General features: G+C 42.9%; 2 protein-coding genes across 2 annotated transcripts in view; one reads left to right on the forward strand and one right to left on the reverse strand.

Moving 5' to 3' along the window:
- LOC124615952 (COP9 signalosome complex subunit 8) overlaps positions 1–20,124 on the reverse strand; it is a 34,774-nt gene extending 14,650 nt beyond the window's left edge. Inside the window, exons 1-2 of the mRNA XM_047144153.1 lie at positions 19,964–20,124; positions 19,623–19,693 (exon numbers count right to left, since the gene is read on the reverse strand). Coding sequence (XP_047000109.1) covers positions 19,623–19,693; positions 19,964–20,026 — 134 coding nt within the window. The 5' untranslated portion in view covers positions 20,027–20,124. The remainder of the gene's footprint in view (positions 1–19,622; positions 19,694–19,963) is intronic.
- Positions 20,125–20,237: 113 nt separating this feature from the next.
- LOC124615939 (MPN domain-containing protein) overlaps positions 20,238–27,697 on the forward strand; it is a 158,410-nt gene continuing 150,950 nt past the window's right edge. The window contains exon 1 of the mRNA XM_047144129.1: positions 20,238–20,325. The gene's annotated coding sequence lies outside the window, so the exon portion shown is untranslated. The remainder of the gene's footprint in view (positions 20,326–27,697) is intronic.

The raw sequence follows: 27,697 nt of genomic DNA on the forward strand, positions 1-27,697 counted from the left end.
GGACACAATGGGAGGCTGGGCGAGGCTGGAGGACTGCAGCCTTGGCTGCAGCATCCGCAGCCTCATTCCCAGGCACTCCTACATGTCCGGGGACCCACAGAAGGCTGACAGAACCGCCATTATCAGCGAAACTATGGAGGGACTGCTGTATTCGGTGAATCAAGGGATGGACCGGATAGGGAGCCCCAAGGCTCTGAAGAGCACTGAGTGAGTCAGTGCAGAGGACATACGATGAATGGCGGTGGCGGCGGGCATACTGAATGGCCTGATGGAGAGCAAAAAGCTCGGCCGTAAAGCTGGAACATTGGTCAAGGAGCCGGTATTTAAAGGTGGCGGTCCCGACGACAAAGGCACAGCCGACACCATCGTCAGTTTTGGAGCCATCGGTGTAAATAAAGGTGTGACCAGCAAGTCGAGCACGAAGTTCGACAAACCGTGAGCAATACACAGCAGCCGGAGTACCCTCCTTCGGGAGTGAGCTGAGGTCGAGATAAATACGAACCGGAGCCTGGAGCCAAGGTGGTGTCGGGCTCTCACCCTCTCTGAAGGTGGTAGGGAGGGCAAAATCCAATTGTCGAAGCAGGCGACGGAAGCGGACTCCGGGGGGCAGCAGGGCAGACACATATAACCCGTACTGACGGTCGAGAGAATCAGCGAAGAAGGACTTGTAAGAGGGGTGGTCGGGCATAGACAACAGCCGGCAGGCATACCGACACAGCAGTATGTCGCGCCGGTAGGTCAACGGTAACTCGGCAGCTTCAGCGTAAAGACTCTCGACAGGACTAGTGTAGAAGGCTCCGGTCGCAAGACGTATCCCCCGATGGTGGATGGAGTTGAGCCGGCGTAAGAGGGATGGCCGAGCGGACGAGTAGACGAAGCTCCCATAATCCAGCTTCGATCGGACTATGGACCGATACAAGCGAAGCAGGACAGTGCGATCCGCTCCCCAAGATGAACCGCTAAGAACTCTGAGGACATTAAGGGAACGTGTACAACGGGCCGCCAAATAAGAGACATGTGGAGACCAACACAGTTTCCGGTCCAACGTGAGCCCTAGAAACTTAGTTGTGTCCACGAATGGGAGAACAACGGGACCAAGATGTAAGTTTGGCGGAAGGAACGCTTTATATCGCCAAAAGTTGATACAAACCGTCTTCTCTTCAGAGAACCGGAAGCCATTTGCCACGCTCCATGAGTAGAGGCTGTCTAGACAACGCTGGAGGCAGCGCTCCAGGAGGCATGTTCTCTGGGCACTGCAGTAGATCGCGAAGTCATCGACAAAGAGAGAGCCTGAGACATTAGGTGGAATGCAATCCATAATTGGATTGATCGCGATGGCAAAAAGGGCTACGCTCAAGACGGAGCCCTGAGGCACTCCGTTCTCCTGGAGGAAGACGTCGGACAATACGGAACCCACACGTACCCTAAACTTTCGATCCGTTAAAAAGGAATCAATAAAAAGGGGCAGACGACCGCGTAGGCCCCACTTGTGCATAGTGCGGAGGATACCTCCTCTCCAACAGGTATCATAAGCCTTCTCCAAGTCGAAGAACACGGCGACCGTTTGGCGCCTTCGCAAAAAGTTGTTCATGATGAATGTCGACAAGGTCACAAGGTGGTCAACAGCGGAGCGGCGGCGACGAAAGCCGCATTGGACATTAGTAAGTAGTCGTCGAGATTCAAGAATCCAAACTAACCGAGCATTAACCATGCGCTCCATCACCTTACAGACACAGCTTGTAAGAGAAATGGGGCGGTAACTAGAAGGAAGGTGTCTATCCTTCCCGGGTTTGGGTATAGGAACAACAACGGCGTCACGCCAACGCATGGGGACCTGACCTTCGGTCCAGACGCGATTGTAGGTACGAAGAAGGAAGCTTTTGCCCGCCGGAGAAAGGTGGGCCAGCATCTGAACGTGAATGGCATCTGGCCCCGGAGCAGAGGACCGGGACAGTGCAAGCGCACGTTCGAGTTCCCGCATGGTAAAGGGGGCATTGTAAGTCTCCAGATTCAGCGAGTGGAAGGAAGGTCGCCGAGCCTCGTCTGCCTCTTTCCTGGGAAGGAAGGCAGGATGGTAATGGGCGGAGCTTGAAACCTCCGCGAAAAAGCGGCCAAAGGCGTTGGAGACAGCCACAGGATCAACAAGGACCTCATTACCTGAGGTCAGGCCAGGTACCGAGGAGTGGGCCTTAATGCCCGACAGCCGGCGCAGGCTACCCCAAACGACGGAAGAGGGAGTAAAACTGGTAAAGGAGCTCGTGAAAGAGGCCCAGCAAGCTTTTTTGCTGTCTTTGATGACTCTACGGCATTGCGCTCGGAGTCGTTTGTATTCAATACAATTCGCCAACGTAGGATGGCGGCGAAAGGTGCGTAAAGCACGTCGTCGAGCACGGATAGCGTCCCTACAAGCCTCGTTCCACCAGGGGACGGAAACGCGACGGGAAGAAGAAGTAGTACGAGGTATGGAACGTTCGGCAGCATTGATGATAACAGCCGTGAGGTATTCGACCTGACTGTCACAACTGGAAAAATCGCGGTCCGGAAAGGTCGCCAGGGAGGAGTAAAGTCCCCAGTCAGCTTTCAGTATGTTCCAGCGCGAAGGACGTGGGGATGGGGTGTGGTGCAGGAGACGAACGACACAGGGGAAGTGGTCGCTCGAATAGGTGTCAGAAAGGACATACCACTCGAACCGACGGGCAAGAGTGGTAGAACAGATCGAGAGGTCCAAGTGGGAGTAGGTATGAGTAGAGTCCGAGAGGAAAGTCGGGGCGCCGGTATTGAGGCAGACAAGATTGAGATGGTTGAAGACATCCGCCAAGAGTGAGCCTCTTTGACAGGATGCAGGAGAGCCCCAAAGGGGATGATGGGCATTGAAGTCGCCAAACAATAAGAACGGCGGGGGAAGCTGATCGATCAGGTGCATCAGGTCAGCCCGACTAACAGCAGATGACGGTGGAGTGTAGACGGTACAAACGGAAAAAGTAAAAGCAGAAAGAGTAATGCGGATAGCTATTGCTTGGAGTGGGGTGGTCAATGGGATGGGATGGTAATATACATCGTCCCGAACGAGCAACATGACCCCACCATGAGCTGGGATACCGTCCACAGGGGCGAGGTCATACCGCTCCGAGGTATAGTGGGAAAAGGCAATACGGTCAGTCGGGCGCAACTTGGTTTCCTGGAGACCAAGGACGAGCGGACAGTGCAGGCGGAGGAGCAGTTGTAATTCCTCCCGATTAGATCGAATACCCCTTATGTTCCAATGAAACAACGCCATTGCTAGTCAAAAAGTTGGGGGAACGAGACGGGGAAGAGCTGGTCACCTCGATGGCCGCGGAGGGCCAGGTTGCGAGGCAACAACGCTACAACTGACGGCAGGCGGATCCGGTTCCATCGACTCGTCGCCAGCTGCGGCCGCTGTCCCTGATTGTGTAGGAGGGGCCGCATCATTTGCCGACAAAAGGCCGGCGGAACGCCTGGCAGCAGAGCGTCCCGGCGAAACTGAGGACGGCCGGGAGCAGCGACTCACGGATGAAGCGTCAGATGAAACGCGCCGGGGTGGAGAGGGGGATAGAGATTTCTTCTTGGAGGCCTTCTTGGAAGGCCGAGGAGGTACAGGGATGGTGGGCTGGACCCGAAGAAGGTCCTCACGCGCGGGGTCCGTTTTGGAACGCCGGACCTCGGAAGCCGGGGTCCGGAACGTTTCCCCGATGGACGCCTGAGAAGAGGATCGCTTCTCAGGTGGCGTGGGGGGAGGAGGAGGAGGAAGGGTGGCCCCTGGGGCAGGGGGGGTGGGGGCCGCGGGGGAGGAGGATTTGGAAGGGAGGGATTTGGGAGGCGGAGGCAGAGCCCCCTGATGGGCAGAGGAGGCGGAGGGGGGACAGGATAGAGGTGAGGATACAGCGGAAGAAGTGGACACAACGGAGGCAAACGAAGTGGCCAGTGACACGGGATGAAGGCGGTCATACTTCTTCCTGGCCTCAGAATAAGAGAGCCGATCCAAAGTTTTGAGTTCCTGTATCTTTTTCTCCTTCTGATAGGCGGGGCAGTCCGGGGACCTAGGCGAGTGGACGCCAGGACAATTAGGGCACCGAGGTGGTGGGGTGCAAGTATGTTCCTCACGAAGAGGACGTCCACAGTCGCCACAAAGGGGCTCAGCCTCACACCGGGACGACATGTGCCCAAAGCGCAAACACCTAAAACAGCGCATAGGAGGCGGGATGTAAGGTCGCACGTCGCACCGGTAGCACATCACCTTTACCTTCTCCGGGAGAACGTCCCCCTCGAAGGCGAGGATAAAGGCCCCGGTGTCGATGCGACGGTCCTTGGGGCCGCGCTGGACTCGCCGGACGAAATGCACGCCGCGGCGCTCCAGGTTGGCCCTGAGCTCCTCATCAGATTGTAGCAGGAGGTCACGATGAAAAATGACCCCCTGCGCCCTATTGAGTGCCAGATGTGGGACAATGGAGACTGGGATGTCCCCTAGGCGGTCGCACGCCTGGAGTGCCGCCGATTGTGTGGCAGAGGTGGTCTTGATAAGAACGGACCCCGATCTCATCTTGCTGAGAGCCTCGATTTCCCCGAAGACGTCCTCAATGTGTTGAACAAAGAACATGGGCTTGGAGGTGGCGAACGTCCCCCCATCTGTTCGAGAACAGACCAAATAGCGGGGGAAGTACTTCGCCCCAAGCCGGCGGGCCTGTCCCTCCTCCCATGGAGTGGCCAAGGGGGAAAGGGCAGGAGAACCAGAACTAGAAACCGTACCTTTTCTTTTGGAAGACTCGGCCGCAGAGCGACCTGATACATGCTGACGTTTCATGTGCGAAACGTCCGCCCCGATACCACCCACTCCGACCAGGGGCTCTCCCCACGGGCGCCACCCAGCCGCAGCAAGGGCCACCTGGCAGGATGACCATTGCCGGGAGTCCTGATGCCCCAAGGAGACGGGCATCTACTCCTTGGCCAACGTGGGGAGGGTGCAGCTCAGGTATCGGCAGTACGATCCCTGTGTTGTCAGGGGGCTACAACCTAGAGGGTACATGACGACCCCACCACAACGGGCTGGCTACCGTGCTGGATTTCTGGTGCCATGGAAAGTCCATCATGATCGCTGGTGCAGATGGAGAGGCACTATGGGCGTAACGTGGACAACCCATCAGGCGTTTAGGCCCAATTTGAGGAATAATGGGTATGGTGACAACGCCGGTGCAATGCTGAGTGCCAAGGTCTTAGTGCACTTAGGACCAGTGGTACACCATGTAAGGTGTCCTTCCCCAAAAGGCTCGTACTTCTGTAAAATTTTGAAAAATGGAGGTCAAACCCCAAGGGGGACCATCACATTAAGGCCAAAACATTTGAGACTCCTTTTAGTCGCCTCTTACGACAGGCAGGAATACCGCGGGCCTAGTCTAATCCCCGGACCCGCAGGGGGGGAGCACGAGGATGTAAAGAGCAACTGATAATAGATGCAGATGTGACATATCAAGCTAAAACTAAACAAAGGTCGCTACACTACGCATACATCGATTACCAAAAAGCTTTTGATAGTGTACCCCACTCATGGTTACTACAAATATTGGAAATATATAAAGTAGATCCTAAATTGATACAGTTCCTAAACATAGTAATGAAAAACTGGAAAACCACACTTAATATCCAAACAAATTCAAATAATATCACATCACAGCCAATACAGATTAAGCGTGGAATATACCAAGGAGACTCATTAAGTCCTTTCTGGTTCTGCCTTGCTCTGAACCCACTATCCAACATGCTAAATAATACAAATTATGGATACAATATTACTGGAACATACCCACACAAAATCACACATTTGCTATACATGGATGATCTAAAACTACTGGCAGCAACAAATCAACAACTCAACCAATTACTAAAGATAACAGAAGTATTTAGCAATGATATAAATATGGCTTTTGGAACAGACAAATGTAAGAAAAATAGCATAGTCAAGGGAAAACACACTAAACAAGAAGATTACATATTGGATAACCACAGCGACTGCATAGAAGCGATGGAAAAAACAGATGCCTATAAATATCTAGGATACAGACAAAAAATAGGAATAGATGATACAAATATTAAGGAAGAGCTAAAAGAAAAATATAGACAAAGACTAACAAAAATACTGAAAACAGAATTGACAGCAAGAAACAAGACAAAAGCTATAAATACCTATGCTATGCCAATATTGACCTACTGATTTGGAGTAGTGAAATGGAGTAACACAGACCTGGAAGCACTCAATACACTTACACGATCACAATGCCACAAATATAGAATACATCACATACATTCAGCAACAGAAAGATTCACATTAAGCAGAAAGGAGGGAGGAAGGGGATTTATCGACATAAAAAACCTACATTATGGACAGGTAGACAATTTAAGAAAATTCTTTCTAGAACGAGCAGAAACTAGCAAAATACACAAAGCAATCACCCACATAAATACATCGGCTACACCACTACAATTTCATAACCACCTCTACAACCCTTTAGATCACATAACATCAACAGATACAAAGAAAGTAAATTGGAAAAAGAAAACACTACATGGCAAGCACCCGTATCATCTAACACAGCCACACATAGATCAAGACGCATCCAACACATGGCTAAGAAGAGGCAATATATACAGTGAGACAGAAGGATTCATGATTGCAATACAGGATCAAACAATAAACACCAGATATTACAGCAAGCATATTATTAAAGATCCCAATACCACAACAGATAAATGCAGACTTTGCAAACAACAAATAGAAACAGTAGATCACATCACAAGCGGATGTACAATACTAGCAGATACAGAATACCCCAGAAGACATGACAACGTCGCAAAAATAATACATCAACAGCTTGCCTTACAACATAAACTTTTAAAACAACACGTTCCTACATACAAGTATACACCACAAAATGTACTGGAGAATGATGAATACAAATTATACTGTAACAGAACCATTATAACAGATAAAACAACGCCACATAACAAACCTGACATCATACTCACCAATAAAAAGAAGAAATTAACACAACTAATTGAAATATCCATACCCAATACAGCAAATATACAGAAGAAAACAGGAGAAAAAATTGAAAAATACATCCAACTGGCTGAGGAAGTCAAGGACATGTGGCATCAGGATAAAGTTGACGTTATACCAATTATACTATCAACTACAGGAGTCATACCACGCAATATCCACCAGTACATCAATGCAATACAGCTACATCCAAACTTATATATACAACTTCAGAAATCCGTAATTATTGATACATGTTCAATTACCCGAAAGCTCCTAAACGCAATGTAACATATACCGTACAGTTAAAAGGAAGAGACGCTTGATCAAGGTCCGCGTCACTCCATTTTCAACCGGACTTAACGTCTGAGAAAGTGAAGATAATAATAATAATAATAATAATAATAATAATACCAAGCAACAAACCTAGGAACCAACACAACTGGATACCGATCACAAGTATACACAACATTTATTACCAGATACCCAGAATTAAAACTTTTAACAGAACAATGACAAGCTGATCAGGTCTGTGTAATAATCAAAAATAACAGAATACCCCCGTCAGAATTATAAAACATCAAACAACAAGTACAACAGATACTGGAACAAAATAATGTGCAATCAGAAGAAGAAGAAGAAGAAGAAAATACAGTAATAGACTCAAACATCACAGAGCAAACAAAGAACAACACGCATCAATTAAACAGTCAGAGGAAAACGAAATCTTAAGACAGCCACCAGAACAAGCACAAATAGAACACGAAGTGACACACATGTTAGATATAGAAGAAAAATTTCAGCTGACATATATAGAATACAAAGACACAAATACAGACATTAGACCATTCTTGCATAGACCGCCAAATAACCCACAAGTCGAAACAACAATAAAAACTATCAACACAATCATACACAACAAAATAAATGAAAACACAACTATGGAAGAGTTACAACTACTTGTTTATATAGGAGCACTCACTACGCTAAATATACACACTACGCAGAGATCAGAACCAACCAACACACAGAAGAAACCCACAAAACCAGCATGGCAACACAGGCTACAGATCAGAATAGAAAAACTGAGAAAAGACATCGGACAGTTAACACAATTTATAAGAAATGAAATGTCAGAAAAAAAAGAAAAAGGTTAGGTAAAATCTCACAACAAGGAGCGATAGAGCAATTAAATGAAAAGAAGCAGAAATTACAAGCATTGGCCGAACGACTTAGAAGATACAAAAAAAGTGAAAATAGAAGGAAACAACATACACAGACACCTCTGTGTATGTGCGGATGGATATGTGTGTGCGTGTGCGAGTGTATACCTGTCCTTTTTTTCCCTAAGGAAAGTCTTTCCGCTCCCGGGATTGAAATGACTCCTTACCCTCTCCCTTAAAACCCACATCCTTTCGTCTTTCCCTCTCCTTCCCTCTTTCCTGATGAAGCAACCGTTTGTTGCGGAAGCTTGAATTTTGTGTGTATGTTTGAGTTTGTTTGTGTGTCTATCGACCTGCCAGCACTTTCGTTTGGTAAGTCACATCATCTTTGTTTTTAGATATAAATTATTTAACAGTTACATTGCAGACCCATACACATTCCCTGATACACTTACACATGGAATAACTTATCTGAAACCTAAAGATCGAGCAGACACAGCAAACCCAGCTAAATATCGCCCCATAACATGCCTACCAACAATATACAAAATATTAACTTCAGTCATTACACAGAAATTAATGGCACATACAACACAGAACAAAATTATAAATGAAGAACAAAAAGGCTGCTGCAAAGGAGCACGAGGGTGTAAAGAGCAACTGATAATAGATGCAGAGGTGACATATGAAGCTAAAACTAAACAAAGGTCGCTACACTATGCACACATTGATTACCAAAAAGCTTTTGATAGTGTACCCCACTCATGGTTACTACAAATATTGGAAATATACAAAGTAGATCCTAAATTGATACAGTTCCTGAACATAGTAATGAAAAATTGGAAAACCACACTTAATATCCAAACAAATTCAAATAATATCACATCACAGCCAATACAGATTAAGCGTGGAATACACCAAGGAGACTCATTAAGTCCTTTCTGGTACTGTCTTGCACTGAACCCACTATCCAACATGCTAAATAATACAAATTATGGATACATATATATAAAAACAAAGATGATGTGACTTACCGAACGTAAGCGCTGGCAGGTCGATAGACACACAAACAAACACAAACACAAATTCTAGCTTTCGCAACAAACGGTTGCTACGTCAGGAAAGGGGGAAGGAGAGGGAAAGACGAAAGGAAGTGGGTTTTAAGGGAGAGGGTAAGGAGTCATTCCAATCCCGGGAGTGGAAAGACTTACCTTAGGGGGAAAAAAGGACAGGTATACACTCGCACACACACACATATCCATCCACACATATCCAACCACACATATACAGACACAAGCAGACATATTTAAAGACAAAGAGTTTGGGCAGAGATGTCAGTCGAGGCAGAAGTGCAGAGGCAAAGACGATGTTGAATGACAGGTGAGGTATGAGTGGCGGTAACTTGAAATTAGCGGAGATTGAGGCCTGGTGGGTAACGAGAAGAGAGGATATATTGAAGAGCAAGTTCCCATCTCCGGAGTTCGGATAGGTTGGTGTTGGTGGGAAGTATCCAGATAACCCGGACGGTGTAACACTGTGCCAAGATGTGCTGGCCGTGCACCAAGGCATGTTTAGCCACAGGGTGATCCTCATTACCAAAAAACACTGTCTGCCTGTGTCCATTCATGCGAATGGACAGTTTGTTGCTGGTCATTCCCACATAGATTGCATCACAGTGTAGGCAGGTCAGTTGGTAGATCACGTGGGTGCTTTCACATGTGGCTCTGCCTTTGATCGTGTATACCTTCCGGGTTACAGGACTGGAGTAGGTGGTGGTGGGAGGGTGCATGGGACAGGTTTTACACAAGGATAGGAGCCAGAGGGTAGGGAAGGTGGTTTTTGGATTTCATAGGGATGAACGAACAGGTTACGAAGGTTAGGTGGATGGCGGAAAGACACTCTTGGTGGAGTGGGGAGGATTTCATGAAGGATGGATCTCATTTCAGGGCAGGATTTGAGGAAGTCGTATCCCTGCTAGAGAGCCACATTCAGAGTCTGGTCCAGTCCCGGAAAGTATCCTGTCACAAGTGGGGCACTTTTGTGGTTCTTCTGTGGGAGGTTCTGGGTTTGAGAGGATGAGGAAGTGCCTCTGGTTATTTGCTTCTGTACCAGGTCGGGAGGGTAGTTGTGGGATGCGAAAGCTGTTGTCAGGTTGTTGGTGTAATGGTTCAGGGAGTCCGGACTGGAGCAGATTCGTGTGCCACGAAGACCTAGGCTGTAGGGAAGGGACCGTTTGATGTGGAATGGGTGGCAGCTGTCATAATGGAGGTACTGTTGCTTGTTGGTGGGTTTGATGTGGACGGACGTGTGAAACTGGCCATTGGACAGGTGGAGGTCAACGTCAAGGAAAGTGGCATGGGATTTGGAGTAGGACCAGGTGAATCTGATGGAACCAAAGGAGTTGAGGTTGGAGAGGAAATTCTGGAGTTCTTCTTCACTGTGAGTCCAGATCATGAAAATATCATCAATAAATCTGTGCCAAACTTTGGTTTGGCAGGCCTGGGTAACCAAGAAGGCTTCCTCTAAGCGACCCATGAATAGGTTGGTGTACGAGGGGGCCATCCTGGTACCCATGGGTGTTCCCTTTAATTGTTGGTATGTCTGGCCTTCAAAAGTGAAGAAGTTGTGCGTCACGATGAAGCTGGCTAAGGTGATCAGGAAAGAGGTTTTAGGTAGGGTGGCAGGTGTTCGGCGTGAAAGGAAGTGCTCCATCGCAGCGAGGCCCTGGACGTGCGGGATACTTGTGTATAAGGAAGTGGCATCAATTGTTACAAGGATGGTTTCTGGGGGTAACAGATTGGGTAAGGATTCCAGGCGTGATGCCACTTCCTTATATACATATATTCTGCACGTCCAGGTGTATAAGGAAGTGGCATCAATGGTTACAAGGATGGTTTCCGGGGGTAACAGATTGCGTAAGGATTCCAGGCGTGATGCCACTTCCTTATACACAAATATTCTGCACGTCCAGGGCCTCGCTGCGATGGAGCATTTCCTTTCACGCCGGTCACCTGCCACCCTACCTAAAACCTCTTTCCTCATCACCTTAGCCAGCCTCATCCTGACCCACAACTTCTTCACTTTTGAAGGCCAGACATACCAACAATTAAAGGGAACACCCATGGGTACCAGAATAGCCCCCTCGTACGCCAACCTATTCATGGGTAGCTTAGAGGAAGCCTTCTTGGTTACCCAGGCCTGCCAACCCAAAGTTTGGCACAGATTTATTGATGACATCTTCATGATCTGGACTCACAGTGAAGAAGAACTCCAGAATTTCCTCTCCAACCTCAACTCCTTCGGTTCCATCAGATTCACCTGGTCCTACTCCAAATCCCACGCCACTTTCCTTGACGTTGACCTCCACCTGTCCAATGGCCAGTTTCACACGTCCGTCCACATCAAACCCACCAACAAGCAACAGTACCTCCATTATGACAGCTGCCACCCATTCCACATCATACGGTCCCTTCCTTACAGCCTAGGTCTTCGTGGCAAACGAATCTGCTCCAGTCCGGAATCCCTGAACCATTACACCAACAACCTGACAACAGCTTTCGCATCCCGCAACTACCCTCCCGATCTGGTACAGAAGCAAATAACCAGAGCACTTCCTCATCCCCTCAAACCCAGAATCCCCCACAGAAGAACCACAAAAGTGCCCCACTTGTGACAGGATACTTTCCGGGACTGGATCAGACTCTGAATGTGGCTCTCCAGCAGGGATACGACTTCCTCAAATCCTGCCCTGAAATGAGATCCATCCTTCATGAAATCCTCCCCACTCCACCAAGAGTGTCTTTCCACCATCCACCTAACCTTCGTAACCTGTTAGTTCATCCCTATGAAATCCAAAAACCACCTTCCCTACCCTCTGGCTCCTATCCTTGTGTAAAACCTGTCCCATGCAACCTCCCACCACCACCTACTCCAGTCCTGTAACCCGGAAGGTATACACGATCAAAGGCAGAGCCACATGTGAAAGCACCCATGTGATCTACCAACTGACCTGCCTACACTGTGATGCATTCTATGTGGGAATGACCAGCAACAAACTGTCCATTCGCATGAATGGACACAGGCAGACAGTGTTTGTTGGTAATGAGGATCACCATGTGGCTAAACATGCCTTGGTGCACGGCCAGCACATCTTGGCACAGTGTTACACCGTCCGGGTTATCTGGATACTTCCCACCAACACCAACCTATCCGAACTCCGGAGATGGGAACTTGCTCTTCAATATATCCTCTCTTCCCGTTACCCACCAGGCCTCAATCTCCGCTAATTTCAAGTTGCCGCCACTCATACCTCACCTGTCATTCAACATCATCTTTGCCTCTGCACTTCTGCCTCGACTGACATCTCTGCCCAAACTCTTTGTCTTTAAATATGTCTGCTTGTGTCTGTATATGTGTGGATGGATATGTGTGTGTGTGCGAGTGTATACCCGTCCTTTTTTCCCCCTAAGGTAAGTCTTTCCGCTCCCGGGATTGGAATGACTCCTTACCCTCTCCCTTAAAACCCACTTCCTTTCATCTTTCCCTCTCCTTCCCTCTTTCCTGACGAAGCAACCGTTTGTTGCGAAAGCTAGGATTTTGTGTGTATGTTGGTGTTTGTTTGTGTGTCTATCGACCTGCCAGCGCTCACGTTCGGTAAGTCACATCATCTTTGTTTTTAGATATATTTTTCCCACGTGGAATGTTTCCCTCTATTATATTGATATCATAAATTATGGATACAATATTACTGGAACATACCCACACAAAATCACACATTTGCTATACATGAATGATCTAAAACTACTGGCAGCAACAAATCAAAAACTCAACCAATTACTAAAGATAACAGAAGTATTCAGCAATGATATAAATATGGCTTTGGAACAGACAAATGTAAGAAAAATAGCATAGTCAAGGGAAAACACACTAAACAAGAAGATTACATATCGGATAACCACAGTGACTGAATAGAAGCGATGGAAAAAACAGATGCCTATAAATATCTAGGATACAGATAAAAAATAGGAATAGATAATACAAATATTAAAGAAGAACTAAAAGAAAAATATAGACAAAGACAAACAAAAATACTGAAAACAGAATTGACAGCAAGAAACAAGACAAAAGCTATAAATACTTATGGTATACCAATATTGACCTACTCATTTGGAGTAGTGAAACGGAGTAACACAGACCTAGAAGCACTCAATACACTTACACGATCACAATGCCACAAATGTAGAATACATCACATACATTCAGCAACAGAAAGATTCACATTAAGCAGAAAGGAAGGAGGAAGGAAGGGGATTCTTCGACATAAAAAACCTACATTATGGGCAGGTAGACAATTTAAGAAAATTCTTTCTAGAACGAGCAGAAACTAGCAAAATACACAAAGCAATCACTCATATAAATACATCGGCTACACCACTGCAACTTCATAACCACTTCTACAACTCTTTAGATCACATAACATCAACAGATACGAAGAAAGTAAATTGGAAAAAGAAAACACTACATGGCAAGCACCCGTATCATCTAACACAGCCACACATAGATCAAGACGCATCCAACACATGGCTAACAAAAGGCAATATATACAGTGGGACAGAAGGATTCATGATTGCAATACAGGATCAAACAATAAACACCAGATATTACAGCAAGCATATTATTAAAGATCCCAATACCACAACAGATAAATGCAGACTTTGCAAACAACAAATAGAAACAGTAGATCACATCACAAGTGGATGTACAATATTAGCAAATACAGAATACCCCAGAAGACATGACAATGTAGCAAAAATAATTCACCAACAACTTGCCATACAATGTAAACTAATAAAACAACACGTTCCCACATACAAGTATGCACCACAAAATGTACTGGAGAATGATGAATACAAATTATACTGGAACAGAACCATTATAACAGATAAAACAACACCACATAACAAACCTGACATATACTCATCAATAAAAAGAAGAAATTAACACAACTAATCGAAATATTCATACCCAATACAACAAATACACAAAAGAAAACAGGAGAAAAAAATTGAAAAATACATCCAACTGGCTGAGGAAGTCAAGGACATGTGGCATCAGGATAAAGTTGACATCATACCAATTATACTATCAACTACAGGAGTCATACCACACAATATCCACCAGTACATCAATGCAATACAGCTACATCCAAACTTATATATACAACTACAGAAATCCGTAATTATTGATACATGTTCAATTAACCGAAAGTTCCTAAATGCAATATAACATATACTGTACAGTTAAAAGGAAGTGACGCTTGATCAAGGTCCGCGTCACTTTCCATTTTTAACCAGACTTAACGTCTAAGAAAGTAAAGAAATAATAATAATAATGACTAATCCACAAAGTATGTTTATCTGTTTACATGAAAGCAGACATCTTTGGAGTACTACAATGCAATTCACTGTCAAAAAATAAATTATTTTCCACTACTCTGATGATAATAGGACCTGCACATTGTTCACTTAGTTTTGGAAAGCTAGTGTCTTCCAACATAAATGAGCCCACAGCAACAGAAAGGAACAACATAAAACCAACATAAGGAAGTGTTATTAATGTGGTAGCAGATACTGTTTTTGAGTGTGTTCAACAATCTGACCATCTGCACTGGAAAATGCTTGTTCAAGTGACAACATTGCTACTATCATTTCTGAATATTTCAGAACATGCAGTGTAAAGACCAACTTTCATATCTTGCCCTGAAGAATGAGACCATTGTTCTGAAAACCATTGTGTACTGTTATTTATTTATATAACAGGTGACTCCTTGAGGACAACAAATACAAGGAACTAGGAAAGTGGTCCTGCAGGAGGAGGTAGTGTGTCATGCCCCCCCCCCCCTTTCCCACGTGTTTGTCCTTAACTTGGGTTCTGGGTGACCTGGCATTATTTCTGTGACCTGGCATTATTTCTGTTTCTCTTACACTTTCAATATTTAGTGTACTGAAGAAGGAACATGTGACTCTCATTTATTTGTATGTGTTTATATTGGAAGTACTGCTAGTAGCACCCCCGTGTGAGTAAGTAATCAACAACCCATCTGTCTCAAAATGTGCAATTCAGTTACAGTTTCACATCAGAAATGTGAAAATAGAATGAAATCTTTGTTCATCAATGTGATTGAATTAGTAACAGTGGCAAAAGGATAAACAGATTCACCAATTTTACCCAACCTTCACACCTATAACATTAAAAGATATTAATTTCATAAGTACAATTCAGAAACAAATCACCTAAAAACAATTATTTTAGTTACAATGTTTTGACAAGTAAAGTAATAACACTGTGGGGTAACTCGACAGTGCCTTTATTGAGTTATCTTTGGAAACATTTGATGTTCAATACCCTTGACATCAATTTGTTGTAGAAGTTTAGAACATATTCTGAGCTCAAACATAATGAGGTATCTCTAACAGAATGACCTACTCTATATAAACCAGCATGGATTCTGAAAAAATCTATCATGTGAAACCCAATCCGCATTTTTATCACAGAACATACTGAAAGCTATGGATCACGGCAGTCAGGTAGATGCAGTACTTCTCAATTTCTGAAAAGCATTTGACTCTGTACTATGCCTATGCTTACTGTCAAAAATACAATAATATGAGGTATCAACTAAAATTTGTGACTGAATTGATGACTTTTTGGTAGGGAGGACACAGCATCATCAGATGTAGAAGTAACTTTGGGTGTGCCACAGGGAAGTGTGTTGGGACCCTTGCTGTTCATGTTCTATTTAATAACCTTGCAGACAATAGTAACCACAGACTTTATGCGGATGATGCAGTTACCTGTAACGAAGTACTATCTGAAAGAAGCTGCATAAAAATTCAGTCAAATCTTGATACGATTTCAAAGTGGCACAAAGATTAGCAACTTGCTTTAAATGTTCAAAAATGTAAAATTTTTCACTTAACAAATCGAAAAAACATAGTATCTTATGACTGCAATATCAGTCAGCACTGGAACTGGCCAACTCATATAAATACCTGTGTGAAACACTTTGTAGGGATATGAAACAGAATGATCATGCAGGCTGTCATGGGTAAAGCAGGTGGTAGCCTTTGGTTTACTGGTAGAATACCAGGGAAGTGAAGTCAGTCAACAAAGCTTGGAAATCGCTCATGCAGCTGGTTCTAGAATATTGCTCCAGTGTGTGGGACCCTTACCAAATATGACTAAAATGTGATATTGAAAGTATACAAAGAAGGGAGCACGAGTGGGGAGAGCGTCACAGTGATATTGGAGGAACTGAACTGGGAAACAATTGAAGTAAACTATACTAAGAAAGTTCTATGTCACCACATGAGAATCAACTGTAGTATTTAAAATACAGTTTTTTATGTAATATAACTATATGCCCCAGAGGAGCTTAACCATTTCAGTTTGCTATCTGTGTCTCATGTCATACATTACAGAATTTATTATGGGCAATGTTCATTGATTTTAAATTTAATGACAGCCCCACTTCTTTGGTAACATGTCGATTACCAGGAGAACCCGAATGCCTGTGTTCTCTTTCAAAACTGGCAGAATTGAGAGTGCAAATATATGAGTTTTCACAAGTAGCCAAAATGGTTCTGTGGTGGTCTCATACTGTTGGTAGCATCACATGGGACACTTATGAAAGCGTGTTTCAAAGACGAGTAGTAACCGAATGTCACAGATTAACCCGTCAGTACACGCACGTTGTCTGTCAGACCAAGGAGAATATTTTCACATTAATGCAATGTCTAAAAGTTGTTTCCAAGAAGCTATCTTCTCAGTACCTTTAAGTGAGTGTAATATGAGTCATTTGGTATGGTTTATCTGGCATTTCAACAATAGTACTTCCGGTTAGCTCACAACAAAGGGCTTTAAGGTCTCTCAGGCCAGCCGCGTGCACTGGTGTCAGTTTACTGTTAGCTCTGCCAAGGTTATTCACACGGGCCATATTTGCGGTATCTGCTTAGTTTAGTGGTAGAACAGATTTTTTCGTGCTTTGTACCTTATTTTAGTGTGTTGTAACTGCATCATGGCTTATTCTTACGAGGTACAGGAGGAGAGAATTAGGAACGTGTTTGAAGAAGTAATGGCTGAAAGTGATGCTGGTGATTCTGAAGATGGAGAAATCGACTTTGAAGAAATCCAGGACCCAGAGTGGAAAAGTGATTCCGGCATCGAACAAAAAACGTCAAGTGATGAATCAGAAGACAGTGATTGTGGTGCTGACAGTGATGTGTTTGTCGGTAAAGACGGAACAGTATGGAACTCACGCGCTCCGCCAAAGAACCCTCGCACACGTTATCATATCATCATAACTCATTTACCAGGTGTGAAAGGTGCTGCGAAAAGTGCTACAAATCCTCTACACTGTTGGGAACTGTTTTTTGCTGAAAACATTATACATATACTCGTTAACTGCACTAATAGGTACATTCAAAGTATCCAGGGAAACTTTTCAAGGGAAAGAGATGCACAACAAGCTAATAAATCTGAAATAAAGGCCTTATTGGGATTCTTGTACTACGTTGGTGTAATGCGTGCTCATCAATTAAGTCTACAAGATTTGTGGCGAACAGATGGCACAGGAGTTGAAATATTTCATCTCACAATGGGCATAAACAGATTTAGTTTTCTCCTTTGATGCCTCAGATTCAGCGATAAACAAACTAGAATGGAAAGGGAGAAAACAGATCACATGGTGGCGATAAGACAGGTGTTCAGTCTAACTGTTGAAAACTTTCAGAAGGCTTATACAGTTTCTGAATACGTGACAGTTGATGAAAAACTAGAAGCATTCTGTGGAAGATGCAGATTCCGACAGTACATGCCAAATATGCCAACCAAGTATGTTGAACACATTTTTGCAGCAGTGGATGCCAGAATGTTTTACACATTCAACATGGAGGTGTATGTTGGGCAACAGCCTGAAGGCCCTTACAGACAGGACGACAGACCAGTTTAACTTGTTCAGAGACTTTGCCAACCTATCCTGAATACATGCCGCAACATAACTTGCGACAATTATTTTACAAGTTACGAGCTAGCAAACACATTGATTATGAAGAAGACAATCATTGTTGGTACCCTGAGGAATAACAAGAGACAAGTCCCAAGGTGATTTATTAACACTAAAAACCGACAAGAAAAGTCATCTATATTTGGGTTTCAGAGAAATTGCACCTTAGTCTCTTATGTGCCGAAATGAAATAGAGTGCTATTACTACTGTCAACGATGCACCAAAATAGAAATATTGACAAAAATACAGGAAATGATAAAAAACAGAAATTATCACTTTCTATAACTTTACTAAGGGTGTTGACATTGTAGACAGAATGAGTGCAACATATAATGTAGCTAGAAACACAATAAGATGGCCAATGGTTGTTTTTTATAGCATCATGAACACAGCTGCGATAAATGCTATTATTTTCAACTCGAATCAGAAAGAACAACTGAGAAGAAGAGTGTTTTTGAGGCAGGTTTCTTTTGTGCTTCTGCATGATCATCTTCAGCAAAGAGTAATGTCAAAAATATTTCCAAGGAAGATAACTGAGAGAACTGGAGAGCTTCGCAGTGTGAAAATTTCTGAAGTGGAATCAACTGCGACTTCACGAGGACGGTGTGTGGACTGCAGAAGCAGAAAAACAAGATATATCTGTAAGAACTGCAAGAAATACATTTGACTTGAACATTCTGTTACTGTGTGCCAAGACTGTATCGACAAAATATCTGATTGAATACATGCATTATTTTGATAACAGCTAAATTTTATTTATCTCCATCTGTGCAAATATTTTTGAGCAAAATATTAAATTCATCCCTTAAAAATATTTACTAAACTGATTTTCAATGATATTACTTCATTTAATAATACTTCCCTCCATAATATACATCTAAATGCAAATTCGGAAAGATAGAAACTGCAAGGGTATGTGAGACCATCTGCGTGTACTGCCGTCCTGTTTCCAGGTGCTTGCACCGGCGGGTTAAGAGTAAAATTATTTATCTCCATGGACAACAGTGCAAATGTCCACAATAAAGTGATATTTTATTCATGTATCAACAACCAATGACAGACATATGGAATATGCTGTTGCTTCAAATTTAAAATCTATTTAGAATGTTGTCAGCTTAATGTATGCAGATAATAAGTCATGTCTTCAGATTAGTCTGAAGTTGATAAAAAAATGAAACTGCCGCGTTCTTTCAGAACAATCATCCCAGAATTTGCCTCACGGGGCCGAGATAAAAGCAAGCTAGATCTGCATAAAAATAAGAGTTAATCGTACATTGATACATATTATGATTTGATGTAGTTATTACTATTATAGTCAGAAAAAGGAACAGCACAGGAATTACTTACAAATCATATTGGTACAGATAAATTGCCAGAAGTTGGGAGTAAACCTGAGCTGCTGGAACGCCACCCGGTGCCTAAAAAATTACACAAATATCGTCAAACACGGTACCAACAAAAGTCTTACAAATGTTTTTGAAACGATGGCATTTGTTCCAAACAAAAACGATATCATTTATAAGATATTCAGCGAAATGAGCAGTGTAACAATGTCTTCCACTTTCTGCAGCGTTAGCAACGATGTTTAGTTCCTACGACTTAACAGCGACAAACTGTCAAAACTGTGTTTTTATCATAATATAACGCTTTAGTAATAGTCAAAAATGAGGTATGGATATTCCACTAACATCAAGTTCTTGTTTCTCTAGGTTTTCTGCAAGCTTCTTGATATTCTCCTCGTCTGTCACCATAATTAAGACTTTCAGTATACAACACAACACCAAAACCACTTTGCAACCTCGACAACAAAGCGTAGCCTAGCCTAGAAGCCGACAGAATCCAAAGTGTCTTGTTGATCAGCACGAGCCAAAGACGTTATTACAAACGTTGAAACGGTGATCGTTAGAGAATCTTTGGAAATATACAGCAATTGCTTTCGAAACAGAACCACACATAAGCTTTGGACAATTGGCTTTGTTGACACACTGAAAGGCGGTAGATGAAAATTGTTTATTGGTGTGAGAAGCATGATGTGTTTTTGTGATTGAAGGTAGGAATATGTGGTGTATTCTGTGTTAGATAGCACTTTTTTTGTAATGTAGTGGCAAATGCTCAGTTTGCAGGTCATTTAACTTTGTTTCATGATTTCTCTCTGGAACTGTGCCCGTTTTCTTGCGCATTTCATATAATATGTGATGTGCTGAATGTTGGATTTGGTACACTATTCACTTCATCTTTCAACGTGCATAACGCCATCGTTATTAATATGCAGTTTATTTTATGCAAATTTACTGTTTTTAGGCTTTTTTATTTTATATATTTGATAGTAAGAACATAAATCCGAAGTGTTTTTGTTGTCTATCTGTTGTTGATAATATTTCAGTTTTAATAAATGTAATTCACTGTATTTGCCCTCTTCTGCTGTGTAGTTTTAATCTTATTGCAGCTAAATGCAGTTGCTGTCAGCTATGTAACTACAAGTTTCGTTATCACTATTTTGTAGCAGCATAAGCCAGTGTACATGTGTAAGTTTGCTTTAAATGTGAACGGTGCCATTTTGTCCTTAGCATGTAGGGAGACCAGGGTGAACTGAATTTACTCCCTTTATTTGCATTTGTGAAACACAGCTTGATTCAGAGGTGGAAAGAGCATAGTGTATGTCCTTGCCATCCACAGGCACTGACTTCCCAAAGAAAACCGTGTAGGTAGGTTGCAAATTATAGAACTAATTGTTTAGTTCAATTTATAGGGATTGGCTGATTGGTGAAGTGAACCGTTAGCTCTAATTGGCTTACAAATAGATGATCGAACCTTGAAAGATCTACTGAGAAGCATGAAAACTTCTTTCTTTGAGACAGTAGAGTGTAATGCGGCTCTTTTACCTGTGAGTTAATGATGTTTTTCGTGTGTAACATGAGTATCGTAAGTTAAAAGTTATTGCTGATCATTTGTAATGGCCGGAAACTTCTTTCTACAGTTGACATGGCCCTCACGGCCCCACATATTCTGTTTTTCCCAAAATCCTCTGACCATCTCCTAGTCATTTTCCCCTACCTCTCGCCCGCATATGTACTTCTTCTACTGCTAGAGATATGTCTGACCTAGTCCAGTCTTCCTTGCTGTCACAAACATTATGCAGATAGATTGTTTCAAGGCTGAAGTATGTTATGAATTGTAGTTCAGGGACAAAGGTAGCATTGAAAAAGTTTGCATTACTATCCCATGTTGCTTTGTGATGAAGAATTCTAACATGTATGGGATATTTATGGAGTGCACTGGACACTGTGAATCAAAGCTATTTTGTTAACCCCAAGTAGCTGCAGAAATCTTTTTGCCAAGTGAAAGTATAAATACCTTGTGTGTGTCCATCTGGCTTGTAGATTGTATGGAGGATTTCTCAGTATCTGGAAATGTTCCTCAGTCAGTGTTCATTGTTCTGTAGCCGGCCGAAGTGGCCGTGCGGTTAAAGGGCTGCAGTCTGGAACCGCAAGACCGCTACGGTCGCAGGTTCGAATCCTGCCTCGGGCATGGATGTTTGTGATGTCCTTAGGTTAGTTAGGTTTAACTAGTTCTAAGTTCTAGGGGACTAATGACCTCAGAAGTTGAGTCCCATAGTGCTCAGAGCCATTTGAACCATTGTTCTGTACAGAACTCTTTTATGAGCTACCAATAGTGTTGACATGCAACCAGTCACATACAGTGTCGTGATCATTCAAAATAATCATTGAAGTTGTAAAGCAAGTTCTGTAAAATTGCAAAAATTATTTATTTTAATGTTAGCATGTGAGGCCATGCAGTATTTAACGCACTGCCATCTGAATTTTGGTTTCCAGTGCTTTCATTAAATAGATTGTGGCAAATGCTGTGATCATTCATGTATAAAGGATATCATCCTTCCCTGTCCTCAACTTGGGTGGACTTGTGCTCCATCACGTTTGGAATGTAGGTTTTGGCGACAGACTTACCCTTGGCGTGTCACATAGCCTAAGTAAAGTCGAAAGTTGACAGTTTGTTTGTGGGTTGGCAGAATCTTCACTATGATGACATACTAATCTGTAACATAGCCTCAGATCTAGGTTAGGGTAGAAGATGGCAGATAATTTCTGAATTGGTGAAGCTAATGAATTTTGTGCTATGGAAACAGCTGTAATTCATATTATGGTATGTATGTTACTCATCTTGTATTTCAGTGATTAGTTTATGTCCACCAGTTTGATTATGATGGTCAAAGACAATGGATGATATAAAAAACTTCAATTAACACAAAAAATAGATGTTATATATTTTACAAATTATAGCCACAAAAATATTTGAAGTGCTATGTGAAAAAGTGGTCATCTGTCTTAGCAGTCTGTGTGAGCGACCATCTTTTTGCAAAGCAGTTACGTTACAGGCCAGAACGTAGACACACAATTGACGGGAATACAGAAGTGTCCGATTCCACACGATCATTCTCAACATTTCCAGTATGGCGCCTACAACGTCTTTACATAAACGACTACAAACACGAAAATACATATAAAACCAACACACATATATCTCCAAAAATATAATCAAACTAACGGGACCAGTGCGGGAGATTGGGGGTTTTTGGGTGGGGACAAACTAAATATAAATGCATACCGCGATCACAAACCACACAAAACGTCAACAGCAACTCACGATACCGAATCACACACAGCTACGACACATTGGAATCGAACACTTCCCTTGACCGATATAGGTCAGCAACAGCTCACGATACCAAAACACACATAGCTACGATGACGAATTGCAGTCGGCCACTTCCCATGACCTATGCAGCTCAAATACAACTGATGATACCAAAAAAATTGAAATCAAGCACTTCCCCCCTAAGATACATAAATCAACCACAAGGGCCGATACAAAAACATCAACCACTGACACATGATGTAAACAACACCGACCCAACAACTCATAAAAACCTCACTGAACATCATACACACGTGAACAGTAGCCCCAAAAATACTACTACTTTACCATAAAAAAGTTCTGGCACTACACACTAACCCCATCTCACATATTCTGCTTGAATACCCCGCATTTCACTATCTCCGTCACAAGCCCAAAAAGTTGCAGAAACTTAATGATGGACAACATGTTGTTCCCCACTTCAGCCCACAAACGCGGACTATTAAACTTAGAAGTAATATCCATACCTAACAAAAGAAGCCACAAATTGAATTAAACAACTTACCACACAACAAACAAGAAACCAATAACATCAAATGACACTGCAATAACATAAACACAATGGAAACATAATTCTGAACTCACCGAAACTAATTTCCAATCTTCTGTAACAGTCACGACCTAGAAATGCACACTTCAAGCACCGACACCCAGATGAACCCAGTGCATCACCAGACGACACCACCAACTGCAACAAGATGACATCTACAAACACAACACACTCATAAACTAAACTCCGCGCCGTCGTGGCCTCACACAACACAACACCCTTACGTCACAGGTCAAAGCCGATGGGCAGGATCGGATGCCTCCGTTGACCCCAGTCGACTGCAGTTTTGAAAGCTTTTTTTCCTGTATTTTGTTCCACTATTCAATGACTTTGCTTTGGTACAGTGTCTTGATATTTATTAGATACGTATGAAGATTCAACATGAACTGGCACTTCAGGGCAGCAAAATTAGTTTTTCTTCTGCTGCTTTTCCCAAAGTGTCTTTCAGACATGGTGAACAGGTATACTCAACAGAGTGCACACTAGATGACAATGTACTCACATTCTCTTGCAGATGCATGGCTTTATGGTTTCTGTAATCAGTTCAAGGTAATAGGAGAATACAAGGAAATGATTAAGTGGTACAACAGCAGAATGAATAGTTAGTGACCTATAGGGATCTTGAATTGTATTTCTGTAGTGCTGATGAGAATGGCAGCAACATAGGCTGAGGAGTGGAAGTACCTAGGCCTTGTGGAGGCTTATACATGTTTTAGTAGAGTACACCATTTATTAAAAACTCTTACATTGAATCCAAATTTCAAAAACAGTTGCAAACAAAAATAGTTTATTAAAATGATTGCAGTCTTCATAAAACCATTAATTTAGACTCTTATTAATAATTAAAAACACAATAATATTTATTTAATAGTCCATCATGGACCAGCTTTCGTTTTTCTAAGCCATCATCAGATAACTTAATACTAACAGACAGTTCATACATCAGTGAGAGTTCGTAGCTGCACAAAGATTATTTTTGAAAGATATATGACAGTTTATGACAACCTGTTGGTGCAGAAAACATGCCCATAACTAATTTCACAAAAAAGCTCAGCACAAATAAAACTTATGTTACTGTATACTTGAAGATTGAAAGCATTGAAGTGTACACTGAAGAGCCAAAGAAAATGGTACACCTATCTAATATCGTGTAGGTCCCCCATGAGCATGCAGAAGTGCCGCAACACGACGTGGCATGGACTTTGGTATGTCTGAAAAAGTGCTGGACGGAATTGACACCATGACTCCTGCATTGCTGTCCACAAATCCATAAGAGTATGAGGGGGTGGAGATCTCTTCCAAACAGCATGTTACAAGGCATCCCAGATATACTCAATAATGTTCATGTCTGGGGAGTTTGGTTGCCAGCCGAAGTGTTTAAACTCAGAAGAGAGTTCCTGCAGCCACTCTACAGCAATTCTGGGTGTGTAGGGCGTCACATTGTTCTGCTGAATTGCCCAGGTCTGTCAGAATACACAGTGGACATTAATGTATGCAGGTGGTCAGACAGGATGCTTACGTATGTGTCAGCAGAGTCATATCTAGACGTATCGGGGTCCCATATGACTCCAACTGCACATGCCCCACACCATTACAGAACCTCCACCAACTTGAATAGTCCCCTGCTGACATGCAGTGTCCGTGGATTCATGAGGTTGCCTCCATACCCTCACACTTCAATCCGTTCGATAGAATTTGAAATGAGACTGGTCCAACCAGGCAACATGTGTCCAGTCATCAACAGTCCAATGTTAGTGTTGACAGGCCCAGCTGAGGCGTAAAGCATTGTGTTGTGCAGTCATCAAGGTACATGAGTGGGCCTCCGGCTCCGAAAGCCCATATCGATGATTTTTCATTGAATGGTTCACATACTGAAACTTGTTGATGGCCCGCATTGAATTCTGCTCCAATTTGCGGAAGGATTGCACTTCTGTCACGTTGAATGATTCTCTTCAGTCGTCGTTGGTCCCATTCTTGCTGGATGTTTTTCTGGCCGCAGTGATGTTGGAGGTTTGGTGTTTTACTGGATTCCGGATATTCACACTACACTTTTGAAATGATCGTATGGGAAAATCCCCACTTCATCACTACTTCGGAGATGTTGTGTTCCATTGCTCGTGCGCTGACGGTAATACCACATTCAAACTCACTTAAATCTTGATAACCTGCGATTGTAGCAGCAGTAACCGATGTAACAACTGCACCAGACACTTTTTGTCTTATATAGGCGTTGCCGGCTGCAGTGCTGTATTCCACCTGTTTACATATATATGTATTTGAATACACATGCTATACCAGTTTCTTCAGCGCTTCAGTATATATAACCCAAAATGTACAGGTGAGTAATGGCAGAGACTACTATCTTATATTTAGAAAAATATTATCTCGCTGCTGCTACTTTAGTGAGGGTGAAAAATGAAATGGTGGTTTGGTCATTAAGGACTGGGTCAGGATTCTTTGATTGGTGTTTGTTAATAGCCAGAATCCTGACCTGGTCCTTAGCGACCAAACACAGTTTAATTATTCACCCCTTACTAAAGTAGCAGCAGCAGAAGCAAGATAATTTTTCTTTTCCGCAACCCCCTTCCACTCAAGTGATTTTTGTCCTGATACGAGCCTAGAAAGGCACACCCCTTAGGCTACTTGTATGTAAGGGGTTGAAACTGTAACTATCTAATGAAGATGACTGATCGTTGTGTGTGCATAGTGTCGTGTCTTTTTAATGTTGCTGTAATGATGACAAGAGAGGCTAAAACCCAATGTCGGCATCCACTGTGGAGAGATTTGGAATTTAATGCAGGACAGTGTCAAGTCTCTTGAGCCTAACGGGAGGGGTGTGACGTTAATGTCGTCAGTTGCGCAGTGCATGCTATAATGCAAGTGTTTTATGCAGTTGTATCTAAACTGCTCAAATTCAGCAGTTGTGGCTGGTTATGGGCCGGCTGTATTGAGTGAAAGAAAGATTAAACAATGGTGATGAGACATTAAAAGTGGCCATACAAATGTGTATAATGAAGAATGGAGTGGTGGCAAGGTGACAAAAAGCTGCAACCCAAAAAACTACAGTCTGATCAATGAATGGCAACTGGTGTCCTGACTGATGAACTGTCTGTTGTTGGTTATGTGTCTATTTACATTATTTTCTTGGAATACCTTGTATATCACAAATGGTGTTCAAGTTGGGTAATGAAAACACAAACCCACCATTTCCATTGGAAACTTTTTAACCATGTTTGCTGAAGACCTGACTTTGTACACACACACACACCATTTAAGAGTTCTTTCCTTGGGGAGGAGAGAGGGATAGATTAGGGAAGGCTAAAAGGGAAGGGCAGGTCACTCAGACTCTAGGATGAGAGGGGCTCATCAGTTGGGTCTCTGCCCTCGTCCTCACAAGACTGTCACCAAATGGCCCAATACTTTTAAAATATTTCTTGTGTAAGGAAGACTGGGTCTGGACACATGTTATCTTTGACAGTGTTCCGGCATTTTAAATGAAAAGCTTGACCACTCTGTGTTTATTAATCACAGGGAACCTGGTTCAACCCACAATGTCAATGAAGATGTCACATTTATGTCATGCAAGGAGTAGATATCCTCTAGTAGAAGTTGTACATTTTATTATGTAGATGATACTCTCAATGTTCTGTGTGTATTGATCATGGATAATCTGGCATAACCTATGTTACTTGTGTAGTGGTCACCTTTCCCTCCTGAAGGGATTCGGTATCCTCTAGGCAGATTCACATGATTCTTTATAAGTTTTTTTATAACATGGATTATGGATTATTGTCTATTGTGGTTCTGTTCACTATGTTTGATTTAATTTCTAGGTCTGTCACTGAACCTTACTGTGAAACAGGTTTTTAATTGGTTTTATGAACAAGCTGGAGTACAACTTTTAAATTGTCATGCAAAACCCAACTTAATTGCCATTAAAAAAACCAGCAACCAAGTGAAGTAGCTTATGTGATGTGTCTGACCATATGGTAATATAGATGGCAGATAGCCACTGGGATCACGTACTCCTTGTTTGGACGACGTTAGCACCAAGTAGGAAATATTTCACGAAGTTCGTGACATCCGTGCTGGTTGCTTGCTTTTATGACCTAGCATACACGAGTGGTATGTGGATCAAATATTAGATTATAGTCCAATC

The sequence above is a fragment of the Schistocerca americana genome, chromosome 5 (genome assembly GCF_021461395.2).
Source record: "Schistocerca americana isolate TAMUIC-IGC-003095 chromosome 5, iqSchAmer2.1, whole genome shotgun sequence".
Taxonomy (NCBI): domain Eukaryota; kingdom Metazoa; phylum Arthropoda; class Insecta; order Orthoptera; family Acrididae; genus Schistocerca; species Schistocerca americana.